The following is a 17,766-nucleotide window of genomic DNA, read 5'->3' as shown; positions in this document are numbered from 1 at the left end:
TTGCTGAGGGCAGGCTGGGACTTTAGCCTGTGCTTTAGCCTGCTCACTGCTAACACAAGTAGCTTTCTGATACACTCATCATGATTTATAACTGAAGAGCTGTGACTTTCAGGGGACCTAATACGCACATGACATATTGTTTTACTTTTAAGGCAAGGCTGAATGATTAAAAAACAAAAAAGAAGTTCATTGCAATTACATCGGCAGACATTGCAATTGCGATAAATTAATTCAAAAACATATTAAAATGAATATGATCTGCAGGCCAGGACATCTTTGCAGCATGCCAATATTTAATTTAAAATGATATTTTGACACTAATTTTGCCTTTAACAAATACTGCACCTCCATCAGTTTGAAAATTGCAGTTACCCTTATTGCAATTTCAATAAAATTTTGATTAATTATTCAGCCCTGTTTTAAGATAAGTTATATTATGCAAAATAATATCGAAAGCAATGAGCTTGCTCCAATAATGGCTTGTCAAACAGAAAACAAGACATTTGGTGCCATTCTGTGCATATATTTTTCTTTAACAAAGTCAAAAGAATGACTTTATATTTAAGACATCAGGATTAATGCTAGTGGCTATTAAGCTAGGAGGAATGGAGAGTAAAACAGAGTAAAGACTTCGACATGTGTGCACTCAAGTCAACTGGGAAATGGGAAGTTTTGAGCTCAGAGACTAGACTGTAAAAAACAAGTGTGAGTTAAAAACAACAGAGCTCAGCCTCTGCTGATAATGTCACAGTCCACTGGGATGTATCTCATGCAGCCCGGACTTCCCTATTCAACGTTATCATAGCAATATATTCCCTTGAAGGGGTAGTTCAGATTATTTGAAGTGGGGTTATTTGAGGTACTTCTCCATAGTCGGTGCATTACCTACATTCGAAGTCAGTCTACATGCCCTGAGTGTGTAGAAGCAAAGATCAAACCAGCACAGAAGCTAAGCAATGTCCGGCTGTGGACAGTGTCAACAGCAAAAGGTATTTTAATTACTTAAAAAAATAATAATAATATCACTTTAAGTATATACTATATTTAGAATATTTTCACTCTGATGACAGCCTTTTCCAATGGGAAACTGCTGTTACATAAGCCAAACATCGCTCTCTCTCGCCCAACCAGACTCCTTTTGCAAAATCAGTAATTTTACCTCGCAGAACACGGGAGCAGTTAGTCTACTGCTGCCTCGACCTATTAGTTTGTTTGAGTTATTGGTGAATCCAAACTTAACTTTTAAAACACAGAAGTCACACAGCAACACAATCAAACTAACAGATTGAGGCAACAGCAGCCCAGTTCCTGTCAAACGCCATCCACTGTAGGTAAATACACCGACTATGATTAAGTAGTCCATACAAGCCCACCTCAAAAAAAATCAGCACTATCCTTTTAAATGTGCAGCATTGACTGCAGATTGCACTCACTTCTAACTGCGAAAGTTAACCAGGTCAAGACTCTCTGTGCATAGAAATAAAACCACTTCTTCATTCCTCCACACTCCCCCACTAAACACTGTCTGCTGTCTCAGTCCACACGGGACCAAACACAATTCCTGAAAGCTACGTGCATGTGTCACTGGCAGACTAAAGCACAGATAGTTTGAATCCAGCCGCACTCTGTCAAAGGCACACATCTTCAATAAGGCTTTTTCTCTCCCTCTCTCACACATTCACACACACACATTCACACCAGTGCTGTCTGTAAGGTGCAGAAGCGGCTTGCAGGCACACATACATAAAAGCTGTATGTACATTATTAACACCAGGAGAGAGGAGAAGACATGAATACATTGTTCACAGTCTGTCAGTCTGTCTGTCAGTGAGTCTGTCGTTCTGTTCTGTCTGCGTGTTGGCGGGTCCTGAGGTCTCCAGACAGAAAGACAGATACGCACATGCCTGCTTTCCACTGCAGGGCAAATCAGGGCTTCATAAAGATTGTCACTCTTTATCTTGATAAAAAGACAAGCCTTTGATTCTTTTCGCAACTTGCAAGCTAGTAGCTAGTTTGCATACAGAGATTTCATTTTCCATAAAACTGTCAAAAGCCATGTGTTCCTGCATTCGGTGCGATGCTTCATGCTAACACTTGAGCTCACACAAGCACATAATTGGTTTTAGTACTTAATAGTGAATAATCTTAAATGACCTGTGGCCAACTCTGGCAATTTTATGACAGAGTTTTGAAAAATGTGTATGAAATTCAAGGTTTCAAGCTAAGGTTTAAGGTGATTTGAGACAGCATACGGCTTAAAAAATGCAGTGGATGATCATGAGGATGTAGTTTCAAACATAAAGCTAAGCAATACATTTAAAAAAGATATTCATCTATAGGTTGTGCAATAAAAAAATGGTGAGGAATTTCCACAACTAAAAGCAACATTTTCTTTCTTTAGATAAAAGTGGTAAATGTCTTTCATTTGTCATAGTGTATGCTAAAGTGTTAGCACAAAGCAGCAGAGAAGTGGACCTACCAGTGACACATGGATGATTATGGTATCTAAAAGGCCAGATTCAGTCCAAAACGGACACGGACCATGGATGGTCCACAAACAGCCATACAGATGCCAAAATAATGAACTGGGCTGAAGTGTTTACCAATTAGTAGACAAGTCATGCCAAGTTCTCCAAACAAAAGAAAAGTGAGAGAATTTGTGGCCCAGACAGAAGCTGCAATAAAATCAAAGGTTCTTTAGGCTACACGCAGCCCTGATGGAGAAAACAATCAATCACTCCTATGCCCTGGAAGCAGTGTCGATACTCCCTCATCTGGGGTCAGAGGTCAGGAGGAAGTGACATCAGAAGTTTTCATAATGACACTTGCGCGCACCTCGTGGGTGTGGCTCGTCGTCGGGGATGTGACAGAGTTCTGGCTGTAGGCTGGCGTCCAGCCGTCAGTGTGGTAGCTGATGAGTGGGGCTGGGTCCCGTGTGCTGGTCACCCTAAAGTTGGGCTTGTTTGCAGTGACAAAGGTGGCCATGCCGGGGAGAGAACACGTGGGAAGCCTGAGAACTGATGTGCTGCTCTCCCGTCTCCAGCCTGTGCCGGCACCCTGTCAGTTAAAACAATGAAAAAGGAGAAGCAGAGGAAGGTGACATATCTGCATTTACGCAAAAATACAGTCAGAATTCTTGACGTACGTTGTGGTTAAATTGTGGAGAAAGCATGCATTTGCATGCTTTGCCACCACCTTACAGTTGTGGTAAATGAGAAATTTCTATACATAATGAAAATGATTCGATCTTTTTCATCTCTTTATCACATAAAGTCAGAGGTTATTGTGCTATAAACAACCAAACTTGTGTCATGATAGAATTCTACAGAAGGGTGACAAATTAAAGGAAAACACAACAAAGTTTCACGTTTGAAAACTGTCACCTGTCTGTGGGTAAACTCAACATCTTATATAACCTGACGGAATAACAAAAAATGATCACCCAAACAATTACCAGACAATAATTTCAATTTCAGTAACTCCTTTTGTTCAATGTTTCGTTTTCAAGCACACGCTCATTAAAAACAGCAACCTCTCAGCATGCTGTTGTCTGTTAACCTCCCACTCACTGTTCCATCAGAGGACACACATCAACAAAGACCGACGATCACACCAACAGTAGCCACACGTGCAGAGTGGCAGTCGTCTTTCTTTTGTGTGAAAGGTAAAAGCAGTTGTACATGACATATTTTATTTCTTTTCTTTAAAAAAACCCAACTATTCAGAGAGCTACTTATTACGAAAGCAATGCAATTACAATTTCAAGCACTTTCAATACCTTCATCCAAATTCCAAGCACTTTTTAAAACTTGAAAACTTAAAAAAAACTTTAAAATTCAAGTGTTTACAAGGATTTCTAACCTCCGCAAGAACCCTGTACACCGTAAATCAAACACCAAAAACACCACAGTGAAAATGATCAAAGAGATGAACGTCTCTGTGATTAAGTCTTAATATTTATACATTAGTGCAACAATTAGTTGATTAATCAATCAAGAAAATTACTTGCCAACTGTTTTGATAATTGAGTAATTGTTACAGTCATTTTTCAAGCATAAATTTCAACCCTTTCCATCTTCTTAAATCTAAGGATTTACTGCTTTTTTGGTATATTGGCACAGTAAATGAAAAGTCCCTGAGTTGAGGACTGTTGAACAACAGAAGCACTCTGAAGACGTCACTTTGGAGTCTGGGAAATTTGTGACGAGTATTTTGCACAGTCTGTGACATTTAAAAGACTAAACCCAGAGGTTTTCAAAGTGGGAGGCGAGTGAGGGGGGGTTGGGGTTCAGAGAATGTGAAAAAATATTGTAAACATTATTTACTACATTAGTCATCGAAAGGATCTCACAGAACAGCCTAAACGTGTGATTTGGTGACATAGTTCAGAGATGCAGTCTTTTGGGGGAATTATACTGTTTTTCCCACTTTCCCAGAAACTAATAAATGCTTTTAGACAGAGCTTTTTAATGTATTTGGTGTAGTCTGAAGTTCCGCAAACAGCAATATCAGGCTAGTTTGGTTTAGCTGGTGACTGTTTACTAGATCAAATAACTTAATCATGATCCTACTGGCATTCAGGAATTGAGCAAAACAAAGCAAGTAAACCAAGCGAGCGGGGTTAGGGAACCTTTTTCCAAGCTCTGTCTGAGAGGAGACTTTGAAAACCCCCTGGACTAAACAAGTAATTAATTCATCACAAAAATGATCTGCAGATTAGTTAATAATGAAAATAATTAAATTGCAGCCCTACTGTGCATTACATGTGTCACGGGATGCTGCTTAGAAATAAATTGCATGTAAAAGATGCCTGTGTTGCTGTGTCCAATGCTGGCCAAAAAACTGTTTTCTTATTGACTATTATAAAAACATTTTCTATGTTCAACATAGTTAGGAATGCTGCACTCCTACCACTGATAAGGGGTAGTGTGTGTGTGTGTGTGTGTGTGTGTGTGTGTGTGTGTGTGTACACACGTGTTGACTGTGGGTACAATGTACTACAAAGGACAACCTCAGATGAAACTGTTAATGTTTGACAGCCACAGTTCCTGACAAGGTCCTCCCCTTTCTCACTCTCTCGCAACATTACAGGAAGGAAAAACACACACGCACGCACGCACGCACACACACACACACACACACACACACACACACACACACACACACACACACACACACACACACACACACACACACACACACACACACACACACACACACACACACACACCCTGTTTCAGCAGTAAGGCTGAAGCAGGTAAAAACCTGTTTATCTGAGGATCAGAGCGGTTAATAATTCATTCATTCATCTGTGTATAAGTGTTTATTATAGGAGACTCACCTCTTTGGTGTCTTCTGTGTCACTCTCTGTGTCGCTGCCTGCAGAAATAAAGACACACACAGACAGTTAATGAATTAGTATTCAGGAAATGGACATTTTGTAATAAGTCATCCTTAGATCACATACATCAGGAAGGAAGAAAGCTGACAGAGAGATACATGGAATAAAGAGGAAGAGTTCAATCAAATCTTGCTTTTAACCATAAAAACAATTTGGCAAGGCTCACGTCCAACAGAAGCAAACAGAGCAAACATCTGCACACAACAGCACATTTAAAATTACACGTTAAAGAAGGGATACATGTTAAGGTCATGGTAGAAACTAAGAAAGATGAAAACAATGCACAGAGAAGAAGAAAGAGAGATTGGATGATTGCAGCTGTAAACTGGTAGAGCCAACCCTGCCTGAATGACTGGTTGGGAGAGAAAGAAGATGGATTCACAAAGAAGCGAGATAAACTCAGGGTGGAAGCACCAGACTGCACTTGGCATTGATCCTGCATGAATCCTTTTTTCCAGAAGAACACGTTTTATATTCTTTACTTGCAAGCTTTTATCTTACATCTAATTCTAGCAAAAGTTGTTTTGCTATTCCAACTACAACCTCAAAAACAGTCTGGAAAAGTTGAATTAAATCACAGAGGAGCTGCAACAATTAATCAAATAAGAGATTACTAAATACATTGCTTACTATTTTGATAATCAATCAATCATTTGAGTAATTTCCTATGAAGAAAAGTCAAAATTCTCTGATTTCAGCTTTGTAAATAAATTGATTTGTGAATATTTTCTTTATACCTCTCTGGCAGTAAACATTATGTCTTTGGGTTGTGAGCAAAATGAGACATTTGAGGACCTCACCTTGAGTTACGGGAAACAGTCATCAACATTTTTTCACTATTTTCTGACTTTTTATAGACCAAACAACGATTAATCAAGAAAACAATTGACTATGAAAATAATCATTGCAGCCTTAGGTCACAGTCATGATCGTGATGGCGTTTTACGCTTCTTTCATCTACTGTTGGCTGCTCTCAACGTGCAGCTGCTTTGCCCATGTTGTTCCCCACTAAAGATAAGATCTAGGCACTGTAATACAGAAGATGCAGAGGCAGAGGCGGATGATGTAATAGTGACAGATATGAGCAGTTCATGGGGTCACAGTCTGAACCAGTTTTCGTACTTGCTGGCTACTTAAAATGAACGGCAATTAATCCAAACCAAATTAACAAGAACTGATGTGACAGCCAGATGAAGCCCTGTTTGAACACAGTAACCATGCCCTACAAAGTTGCTTCTTTGTGTGTGTGTGTGTGTGTGTGTGTGTGTTGTCTTTGTAATTGTGGTCAAATCTGTGGTTCTGAATAACTTCGACAGTTACTGCTTATACGGGCCTGGTCCCAAGTTACTAATCTATTTACTCCACTTTTTACCACATTTTGTTACAAGCAGTGTGTGTGTGTGTGTGTGTGTGTGTGTGTGTGTGTGTGTGTGTGTGTGTGTGTGTGTGTGTGTGTGTGTGTACGTGTGTGCGTGTGTGCGTGTGTGTGTGTCTGTGGACATGTGTTGTGGGGACATAAATCTGTTTGCACACTCACACTGTGGGGACTCCCCTTCATTATGGGGACAAAATACAAGAACTCACGATACAAATCATTATATTTTAGGGTGAAGACTTGGGTTAGGTTTTAGGCGAGCAGTTGTAACAGGCAGGATAAGGTTTAGTCATGTAAGTCAATGTAATGTCCTCTGCTGGAAATGCTACTGTGAGTGTGTGTGTGTTTGTGTGTGTGTGTGTGTGTGTGCGTGATCTCACCGCAGCACGAAGACACAGGAGAGATTTGGAGCGGGTACGAGTGGGAGGAGCTGACAGTCTGCTCTTCGTTCTCAGTGGTCACTTCGATTGTCTGACAGACGAATGGCAGCTGCTCGCTGGTGATCACATGGTCTTCTACTGAACTATGAATGGCTGTGAAAGGGCAGACAGGACATGTCACGATGAATTCACTGCAATGCAGTAAATGATTTATTGATCAAGATATATTCAATGTGTGGTAAAATCTAGTTATACATCAAACCACTTTTGCAAGATTACAAGTCATGTTTTAATCTTCCATCAGATATTTGTACACCTCAAAAATCCAAGTGTAGTAATTCATTATTTATGAACGTAAACTGATTGCATGGCAAAGCATTAAACTAAACTAATTATTTTTAAATGGTGGAAATCATAGCTCTTACTAGCATAGGCGCCCGAGCAAACGATGCAGCTGCATCCCAACTATCAGATTTGGCAGAGCACATACATGCTTTTGTATCCATACTTTTTGGTCATACAATGTTACTACTTTTAAACATTAGAGCCACAGAAAAAAATTTAAAAAATAAAAAATCACAAAACAAAGCATTCTGCAATGAATCATCTTTATCTGACTTGTCTTAAATCAGTCTTTTCTTGTCTTGTCTTGTCTTGTTTACCATCTGAAGACAGGTGTGCTCTACCTTAAAAACAAACTAGTTTCCTTGATGATGGCCAAAAAACTCTCCTCAAATACCATCACACACACGATGATGAGAGTCAGTTACTGGTGTTATGAGTCTGTGTTTAAATCGGCATATACCTGATCCACCAGCTCTTATTTTAGTGAGAAATCTTTATCAGTGAAATCTAATTTCACAGGTCACCTCTAGTTCACACGGCTTCCTCATATTAAAACAGTGCAGCTAACCAGCACAGGCTGTTGAGGGGGTCGAGGTGACAAAATCCTAATTAAATTTGATTCCATTTAATTGAAAAAGTTTGTGGAAAAAAAAGTTTGCATTTGGCATTATGGATTATATTGATGCTGAACTAACAGGAAGACTGTTGACATATTGAGCCTTTTATCTTGTATTTCTTGAGGTATGCGTTTTCACGGACGTGAGGAATTGTCGTAATTCTTAAAAGCAGTCCGGCCTAATATTTTCTCCAAAGAGCACAGAAAGCTTTAGTTTAATTCAAACTGAAAATACTGCATGTACATGTTTCCAGTGTTTTGCCACACAGACAGAAACACTACATAGCTGCTAAAGTATGATAAAGTTGTACGTATTGGTTGGATCAATGTATTGATCACTTATGGTTGCTGATCAGACTAATAACTGGATTATATTGAGTTTCTAACAGCAGTATGCAGTCAATGATTGCCCTGTGTCTATTTATCTGTCACTTACTGCTGAAAGTACAGAACACAATGAAAAACAATTACTTTTATTTAACAGTGCAATATAAACTGAGCTTTATAGTGAAAGTGCAGCTTTATTGATCATGACAGAAGCCTTTATATCACAGGAAATGGCACTTTCGGGTATTTTTAAATGAGAGTTTCCTTCCATTCTAATCTTGCACGCACACTTTTCAATATAATTACGTGGCCATGCTTACTGTTATAGGAAACCAGTCAACAACAAGAAATGGAAAAATGTAACTAGCAATATTTCTGGGATTACAATGAACCCTTTCACACTGACAACACATCCAAGCAGAAATATGAGCACACGTAGGACCAGTAATAGCCACAAACAATTAATAAATAAGAGGTGCGGTACCTGAGGCACTGTCCGTTACTGTAAATTCTACTGTTTCCTGCTTGATCATATCCTGCTTGGTCATTTCCTGTTTGGTGTAGTCAAGAGGTCCAACATGAGCATCAGGAGAAGCTACCTGATGGGAAAAACAGAAAGAAAAATGATGAAAATGAAAATGAAATGAAAAAGAAAAAAAAAGATATATTCAGCTGTGCATGCAGTGTTTGTGTGTGACGATGACTCTTATTTGCAGAAGTTCTGTTGTTGTATTTTCATCACACCGTGGTCAACAAATATTAGCAGAACAAGTAGTACAGAAAACATTGCATCCAATCTTCTAAAGCACAGAAGTCCATTTACACCAGTTATATGCACACCAATACTCTCATGCCCTTTTAAACACAGTATCCTTATTAAAATTGTTTCATTACATTCAAAATGTGTTCATAAGAAACTCTAAATTCAGTGGGGATGTGGTGACTCAGTGCAGAGACTTCCTTTGGTATTTATAAAAATCTACTTGTAACTGTAAACAACTTATTCCAACTAAGACGTAACCAGGATACAAAGCTGATATCTGGAGTTCACTCGTGTAAACACACAAATCAAACTGAGCAAAATATACTAAACTAACCTGCCAAATATTAAACAAGCACTCAACAACTTTAATGTCTTCTTATTTATTTATAGCCTGTTTAGCAGACAGAACAGTCTCAGTGTTGTTGGGATTTTAGCATTTCTGACTCCTACTACTTTTAATCCTTCATTATGTCATTAATTAAGTACTTTAGGAAAGTTAAGTCAAAATGAATGTTTAAAAAGGAAAACACAGAATAAGGGAGTACATTTATTTAGACTGTATTTATAATTAGTGACTCAATTTTTTAAGGAGTAATTGGTAACATTTTCAATGAAAAGTATGTCTGTAGTGCACTGTAAGCACATTCATAAGACATAACGCATTCATAGAACTTTAATATCTTTATATATGTTTATAATCGTGCATAACAACTTATAACAAGGTTGGTGAAGCATTATAAGTGGTGGACATAGTGCTTTACACCCCACTGCCAAAAAGACAAAGAATCCGAGTCCTGGGCTACGAAGCACATTATAACTACCATGACTTTAGCCAGTTATAAAGACACATAGAGATCTGCTCTAACATATCATAACAGATGATAAATTCTAAGTTTATGACATGGAATAATGTCTTATAAACAGCAATAAGATATACAATGACTTTGTGAGCTTTATGTAAAGTGACAGCACTCTATAATATTAGCAACTGTCTGGTGTTTATAAGACATTATTCCATTTCAGATACTGAATTTGTGAATATTCTTATAATGTATTACAGATGTTACTTTTAGAGAAAATGAATTTTTTTTTCTTCAGATTTGACTTCACGCTCAAATTTATATTTAAATACAGATTTGAGGATGGTCTGGAAAAGTTAAAAATCAGTGAATGTTTATTCTTTTCACATGTTTATTCATTTATTTACAACGGCAGCTACTGGTTTTATTTGTGCGTTGCTTAAAGAGACAGAGCCAAATTGGGGAAGAAGGCTTGGTTACTGCACCTACTCTGGCAAACATTTGTGTCATGTGGGAGCCGGTGCCTGAGTTGATTGCTCACATCAGATACTCTGCAGATTTGCCAACTCAGGAATGAGTAAGACTTCCAGAAATTGTTTGCTCTACTTTGGCACGATATTTCTCTGCAAATACTTCTGGGTTGCCTCACATGGAACCAAACTAGCCAGGAGGACAATTAATTACAAGGCTTGAGTGAGAAATAAGAAACACGCTCTTCTTTTGTGGTGTTATTATTTCCCATCATCTCCCAGTAAAATGTTGAATGTATTTAGCAGAGTTAAGTCACATGTGAACGGCCTCTTTAAGAAATGTTTGTGTTAGGTGACCACAAAAACCACCAGGCTTTCGTGGAAATGCTGTGGATTTCAGGTGTAAAAAGACTTTTACACGTTTATGTACCTCTTTATTTCCCTTGGGCCTCCCCTCCTTGTCTGTCTTCTTCTTTCCTAAATGGACACACACACAGAAACAAACATTTCCAGACACTGATTTAAAAGCCACAGTGCAACAGATCTGAAACAGTGAATGTGGGATTATAAATCCACAGACCAAACAGAGAAAAGTGACTGAGTTGTTAACCACACTGAGCTGAGGATCAGCACTCACCTTTCTTCAGGCTTCTCTCTGAGGAGGAGAGCATCTTATATACTCTGAAGGCATTTGTTCCCTTTTTGATGCTTTTATCCTTCACCTCCTCGATGTCCGGCAGGCTGTTCATTGCACAGCGGAAATTAGCCTTCCACGTCTTGGGATCTGGACGGTCAACGCCTGGCTGGTATTTACCTACAGATACAGAAAATCACAGAAGACAAAGACAAAGTAGTTATTTATTGCTGCAGATGACTGTAGTATGTAGTATGACACATCATGCAACAGTTACAACGAACAAACTATGACAAAAGACTTGAACCTATTTAAAAATGTTTAAAGACTTTTTTACCTTCTGTATAGCAGTTTTAAATTGACAGGTTCAATACAAAGATATTATTTAGTTTGATAGTTTGAAACCATTCACTTTTTTAGTCCAGATATGTTTAGTACAGTTGTGTATTGCTGCCAAGCAAGAAAAATAGACTGATCATTATTATGTTATAACACAAAATGTTTATTATTAGAAAGAAAATGTTTTTCTCATTATAAAAATATATTTTCACATTATTACGACATACAAAGTTATCATGTTAAAACAAGAAACTTCCCTTGTTATAACAATATACTATCGTCTTACATCAGGAAACTTTTCACACTATAATAAGATAAACAGTATGCTGTTATAACAAGAACAGTTTCTAGGTATAGTTATAACATGATATTGACCCAATTTTCTTTTTCTGGCATGGCAGTAATACGTTTTCAGTCACTCACAATGAAAAATAAGCCATAAATACACATGATACTGCAAAAAATGTTCATTTATTGGTCACTGAACTAGGTCATGGTTTCGAGTGGTGATATGTCTGTCAGTTGACTTCTGCGTATTTCAGACACCTAAAGTGTAGAACTGAAAATAAAGCAGTACTTCCTGCTGACAATATAAGCATAAAAATTAATTTTAAGTATTAGAGGTGTACAAGCCATTTCATTTTTGGAATGTTTTTCTGACCGTGGGGACATCCTCCTGACAAGAAGAATCTACCTGGTTTGTGAAACATTTTCCTCTTAAATGATGCAGCAGAATTACGGGATTTCCTGCTCTTACAGAACGACTGTTTGCTTCTTTACAAGGGCAGGTGGGAATGGGACACTCCAACACCTCAATTGTTTTGATTTCTTACCTAAAAATACTACGCAAATTGAAAGTGTCTTTGATTTTAGACAGAGAACTGCTGCAGGGTCTGGTAGGCATGAAAATGAAAACCACCGAAAAGGAGAAGCAGTGAGTTTATTGTCTGCTTGGATCTGTGCATTGTTACCAGTGTGTATGGCCCATCTCATGAAGAGCGGAGCATCTTTCTCCAGATCCCAGCCATGACGTGCAGCATGCATCCACGGGATTTGGAAGATCCTCTTTTCCTACACACAGAAACATTTTGTCAGCAGTTGAACTATAATATTAGTGTGTGCAGCATGCATGTATGTGTGCAGCCACTAGTGTGGACTTACTTTGTTAACCCATTTGAGCCCTGGTATCTGACAGGAGTTAATCTGCTCCTCCAGCCAGGGCCGCATCCTCATTCTTTCTACTGGCATTGTGTCCTGTGTGCACACAAACACACACAGTCATGTATATAATATTACAGATAGCAACATCAGTATGTATGATGATTGATTACATTTCAATTTAAAGAATTTTCTCCAAATGGATCCGCATTACAGTCATCTTCAAAAGAGTTGTAATTAGTACAGGCAACAATACAAACATCAAAACATAACAGCACGTGATCTACTCTGCCAACCAATGTGAGAGGAAGCAACTATTTAAGTTTATTCTCCCATGATCCTTTGTGAGCAAAACGAAGGAGACCGTGTAATCCATTTTGTCTGCAGTCGTAAAGATAAACCTCCTGCCCAAGTCCACTGTTTAATTTGTGTTGTAAAGAACAGGAGTCATAAAAATACTGTTCACAAATAAAACTGGTCCTGACCTTCTTTGTCTAACTAAAATCAACTTTAAAAAAAAAATATTTCTGCATAAATGACAAGTGGGAGGACAACAGAAACATCTAAAAGAAAACAGCATGTAATTTATTTATTTAAAGCGAGGGCAATCTTCTGCCACCCCACCCTGCCACATTTGATTTCTGAGCAGGGGTATGGTCCCTGACATGATCAAAGTCCGGTGGGCATGATCAGCCAGCAGGCAGCCTGACACTCCCTGTGCACGCTATAGTGAGCCAACGCACTGCCTCCTGTCCTGACATGAGAACGAGCTCCCTAACAGGTCAAACAGGGTGACATGGCACAGCATCAAATACAAAATATTGTCCCTTATGAGCCACAGCGTTGAAACTTCCAGCTGCATCCGGGTTTACTGCTCAGTGAAACACTGTATACAGTAAATACAGGTCAACTGCAGCACAATATCATAAGCTTTATATTACAGAAACAAAAAGTTTAAAAAGGTGTAAGTAAATAGTATATTGTGCAGTAGTTAAATCCTAGATATATAGAGCATACATTTTTTTTATGACTGAATTAGTGAAAAATTTGTCTTTTTTAGGGTTAAAGTACAAAAAAGGTAGAAACCTTATGTGGGTAAGTCTAAACACTGGTGGTTTTAATACTATGTGGCAATGTGTTTTTGTTTCTGATTGCACAATGAGGGACTTTTACTATCCCTGATTTTTAAAAAACAAATAAAGTGCACCAGTATCCAGGCTGTATGAATGAATAATATCAATAACGAATAATACTTACATTGTCTGCATGATAGCTAAAGCCAATCATTATAATTATAACTGACATGGTCAAAGTGTAATGGGAGGCTATATTTGTCTATATTTCAAGCAGAGCCAGACAAATATAATGGGCCTACATTGGCCTCTCGCATCTATTTCAGTATTGGCATACATGTTGTCTGATGAACATTTTTAACACTTTTTAAAAATACATTTTAAAGACTTAGAGATGTATAGATTAATCATGGAAATAATCATAGCAGTTAGCTGCAGCCCTAGCTGCTACTAAAACTTTTTGCTGATAGAACATAATGCAGATTGTTTTTATTTTTTTAGTTTTATGGGCAGCATTTAAGATACATTTGATGCTTTTTCCATTCCAGTGAAGATACACTGTTTCAGACACCTGATGTAATTTTGGACAATAAAGTTTTTTGTGACACAAGAAACAAGGGGAAAAAAATCCTCTCACAAGTGTTTGATAAGCACATTTCAGGGGGCATTGTGATATCTGCCTATATTTTGATATCAGAATTGTTTTACTTCCTAATATGGTTATAGACATAAGCCCCCAAATTCAAGTATCATTTTAAGTAAGATTCTGAAAACGGTTTTGACATGACTTGTCCTGCTTACTGGCAGCCACCCAAAAAAATGCATACAGATGTGTATTACATTTCTTAAATGTCTAAAAAAAAAAACACATTTTAAGCTAACAGGGCAACCTACCTATGATGCAGTTCAAATAACATAATTATAAGAAAACTCTGATTTACTAACATATTCACGAAGGCCTGAACACAACATGAACACTTCATAAGTCTGTCACAGTAGCACCTACATTATATTTAAAACTTTACTCACTTAACGTCAGTTTAAACTAATAACAGCCCCCCTTACATGCTGCTACATGTTATGAAATGTTATCAGACATCAAGTTCTTACCATCTTACACTGACTTTAGTGAAATGTTCGTAACAGGTCTATTTGGGATTAAAGTTTGATTTAGCCATAGAGGTCAGATGAAGTTAACCGCGTTCTGTTTGTCAGCTGTCTGCCAGCGTGCTGACCCAAAAACAATCGAGCCAAAAGTGAAAATAAATGCCACAGCTCGTCAACAAACACAGAGAAAAACTACTTTCACTTACAGAGCAGCAGCGAGCTCTGGATCCGTCATGTCGTCCTGTAGGAAGTCTGAGAGCTGTAAGTCAGCAGCGTTAATATGCGGAAATAACATGTTACCTGTTCAGTTTGGACGGCCTGGAGCTTCACAGTCCCGCTGTAGGAATCAACAAAATCAGCTGAAGTTGGACAAGTTGCTGTATTTGTGATTTAAACTGGAAAAGGAAGAGGTTGTCCGTCGTTTATTTCTGTTTCTGTGTCCAGACCGAAAGCAAAACAACAGGCAGCTCGGGAAGTGGGGGCTCGCGCTGGAAATCCCCCTCCTGCTCTCGTGCTCTCGCTTCGGGTCGGTCTCGAGCGTCGCGGAAGTCGCTTTGGCCGCGTGCGCGCTCCCAAGGAAAAATCAGTCACGAAGAGGTCTCACTCTGATCTGATTTCTGGCTACCACGTAAAAAAGTTACGTCAAAACAGTCAGTGTGAAAGAGCTTTGACGTTTTTAAGCAAATTTTCTGTTTCATCACATTTTTAGGAATTTCTCAGTTCTTATTTTATTATATATCTTTTCCTGTGAATGTTTGCTGCTTGTATCATGCGCGACCAGTCGCTGTATCTCTTTGGAGTATTATTTTTTTTTTTTTTCTCCTAGCATAATGCTACACATCATGTCTTTATTACAATTATCCTACAATACGATTATCCTACACTATTTTTCATATATATTCATAAATCTGAAAGGTGTATGTAGTTTGTGTGTATAGTTTGTATGTGTTAGTATGTGTTTCTTCATGTCTTATATTTTTATCTTATTTCTAGTTTATTTTATTTTATGTGATTTGTGTTTTTTTGTCTTTCCTGTTGTTTTTTCATCGTTCTGACTCTTTTGTGTGATGTTGCGGATGTTGTCTTTTGCCACTGCCCCATGTATTGACAGTCTGAAATAAAAGAAGAAAAAATCTCAGTACCACAAAGGTTAAATAACCAGAGTCATCTATAGTTTTGTTTTTTCATTAATTTTTTTTTCCAATTCAGTTTCATTTTGATTAGTTTAGTGCTTGTTTCAGTTTAGTTTTTAGTTTTACAGAAATACATCAAATGGGGGTGTTTGTCAGGGGCGAGAATTGAGAAGTGCAGAATAGGTATTAGGCCACGGTACAAACAACACTCAGTCATACTGATATGAATTGAGTATGATAATACAGTTAACTAAAATGTCTTCTCACACCTAGATGTAGTTTTTAGTTTAATTTTAATTTACCATAATGACCTTGTTTAGCACACTAATAAACATATATGTCAATGTAAATGCACCAGTGTTCAGTAGTCCCTGGACAGATGTAACACTGTCACCCTAAAAACATATCAAACAAAATTAAATTACCCAGTGTACCTGTATGTGTAAATATACAATATATACATAGTTAGAGATTTTAAATATTATTTCAGTTACATTTCTTATGTAGCTTTTGGAGTGTTGTTTGTTTTGTGATTGTATGTGGCTGAATGGCTTTAATGACACAGATTTCCATCATGATTAATCAATTACCTCATAACCTGAATGTGGATAAAGATAAAGGGTGGTTTCCCTCTCTTTCTGTCTTCCCCCTTCACTGGCAGACTCTATCTACAGCAGTTGGAAAAAAAAAGTTGTTGTTTCACCTACCCACAACTAAAATACCATGGCTAAAATACTGCAAATACTAAAAAATCACAGTGGTGTAAATTAACTAGTACATTTATTCAAGTACCTTACTTCAGCTCAGATTCAGCACTTGTACTATATTTGAGTATTTCCATTTTCTGTACTTCCAACTTATACATATACTTAACTATATTTAGAGGCTAATATTGTACTCTTTATTCCACTACATTCAGTTGATAACTTTAGTTACAATTTACTTTGCAGACTGAGATTAAGAAACAAGTAGCATGATGTTGTACTATTATATAAAAAACTAAAATGTAAAATAAAATTGTAGATTAAGATAAAACTGGGGAAGTTCATGAGCTATACCCAGCAGATAATAAATATAAAATAGCCAAGTTGAAAGTAGTTCCACTTTTACCAGCGACGACACTGAAGTACACATTAATGCAAATTATGCATAATAAGAGCATCTCTGCTAAATAGCTACCATTAAAAAGTAAGACAAAAAAAAAAAAAAAAAAAAAAAGTCCCGAATCGTTGTATTGAAAACGCATAGACGATCTTTGAGCTGGATTTCATTTTCACTTCCTCTATCACCTCCTCCCCTCCTCCTCTACAGTCCACGGTTTATTGAGCGGTTAATGCTGGAAACGAAACCAGAAACTTAAAGCAAGTGTATGTGTGTAAGTGTAACATAGCACCTGCAGTAATTTCGAAAATGTAACTAAATTTTCACTTTATTTGCCTAAAGTTCAAGTCGTCCTAAAAATCTGACCAAAGTGCATTATACAACATACTCAACACAGATGTTAATTAAATTTTTATAGGCTCCCCTATAATTGCACTGTTTCGGTTTCTGATGAAAATGTATAGTTAATTAAAATGGAGCTGTATCTTAATAGTAAATTATCACGTGGCTTTGTTAAATAAGTTAATTCTGATTGGTCAATTACAACATGCTACGGGCAAACCGTTGCTACGTTTAAAGGCTGTTGCTATGAAGAGCAAGCTGTTGCTATGGATGCTGTCCTAATCAACCATGTAATAAGCAGGATAATGTACAGTGAGCAGGTCAATATTGTGAAATAAACCCCCTCAGGGTGATTCAAGACCCCCTTCGCTTTGGGATCCTGTATCAACCTGTCAGGGTTTA

General features: G+C 37.7%; 1 protein-coding gene across 2 annotated transcripts; it reads right to left on the bottom strand.

Moving 5' to 3' along the window:
* Positions 1–1,918: 1,918 nt before the first annotated feature.
* irf2b (interferon regulatory factor 2b) lies at positions 1,919–15,557 on the bottom strand. Of its 2 annotated transcripts, none has more exons than XM_084718839.1 (9): positions 14,995–15,557; positions 12,612–12,704; positions 12,422–12,521; positions 11,115–11,291; positions 10,908–10,954; positions 8,929–9,043; positions 7,157–7,309; positions 5,342–5,379; positions 1,919–3,057 (listed from the first exon to the last, which is right to left on the bottom strand). In XM_084718839.1, exons 2-9 carry the CDS (start codon positions 12,696–12,698, stop codon positions 2,788–2,790), a joined length of 987 nt encoding a protein of 328 aa, XP_084574965.1. In that variant the 5' UTR covers positions 12,699–12,704; positions 14,995–15,557; the 3' UTR covers positions 1,919–2,787. The 2 variants fall into 2 exon arrangements, with proteins under 2 accessions (XP_084574965.1, XP_084574964.1); XM_084718838.1 differs by having other exon boundaries at positions 15,089–15,553.
* Between the last annotated feature and the right edge of the window lie 2,209 nt (positions 15,558–17,766).

This window comes from Lutjanus erythropterus, chromosome 5 (assembly GCF_056507025.1).
Source record: "Lutjanus erythropterus isolate fLutEry1 chromosome 5, fLutEry1.hap2, whole genome shotgun sequence".
Classification (NCBI taxonomy): Eukaryota; Metazoa; Chordata; class Actinopteri; order Lutjaniformes; family Lutjanidae; genus Lutjanus; species Lutjanus erythropterus.
Note: the sequence above shows the minus strand (reverse complement) of the source record. Positions and strands in the feature narration are given on the sequence as shown.

What these genes read in the sequence shown, in the direction of transcription:
- irf2b (XM_084718839.1), bottom strand. Translation starts at nt 12,698, where the DNA reads ATGCCAGTAGAAAGAATGAGGATGCGGCCCTGGCTGGAGGAGCAGATT. An exon ending in GGCTCAAATGGGTTAACAAA is followed by an intron (nt 12,522 to 12,611) that starts GTAAGTCCACAC and finishes TTCTGTGTGTAG; the next exon opens with GAAAAGAGGATCTTCCAAAT. An exon ending in GAGATGGGCCATACACACTG is followed by an intron (nt 11,292 to 12,421) that starts GTAACAATGCAC and finishes CTGTATCTGTAG; the next exon opens with GTAAATACCAGCCAGGCGTT.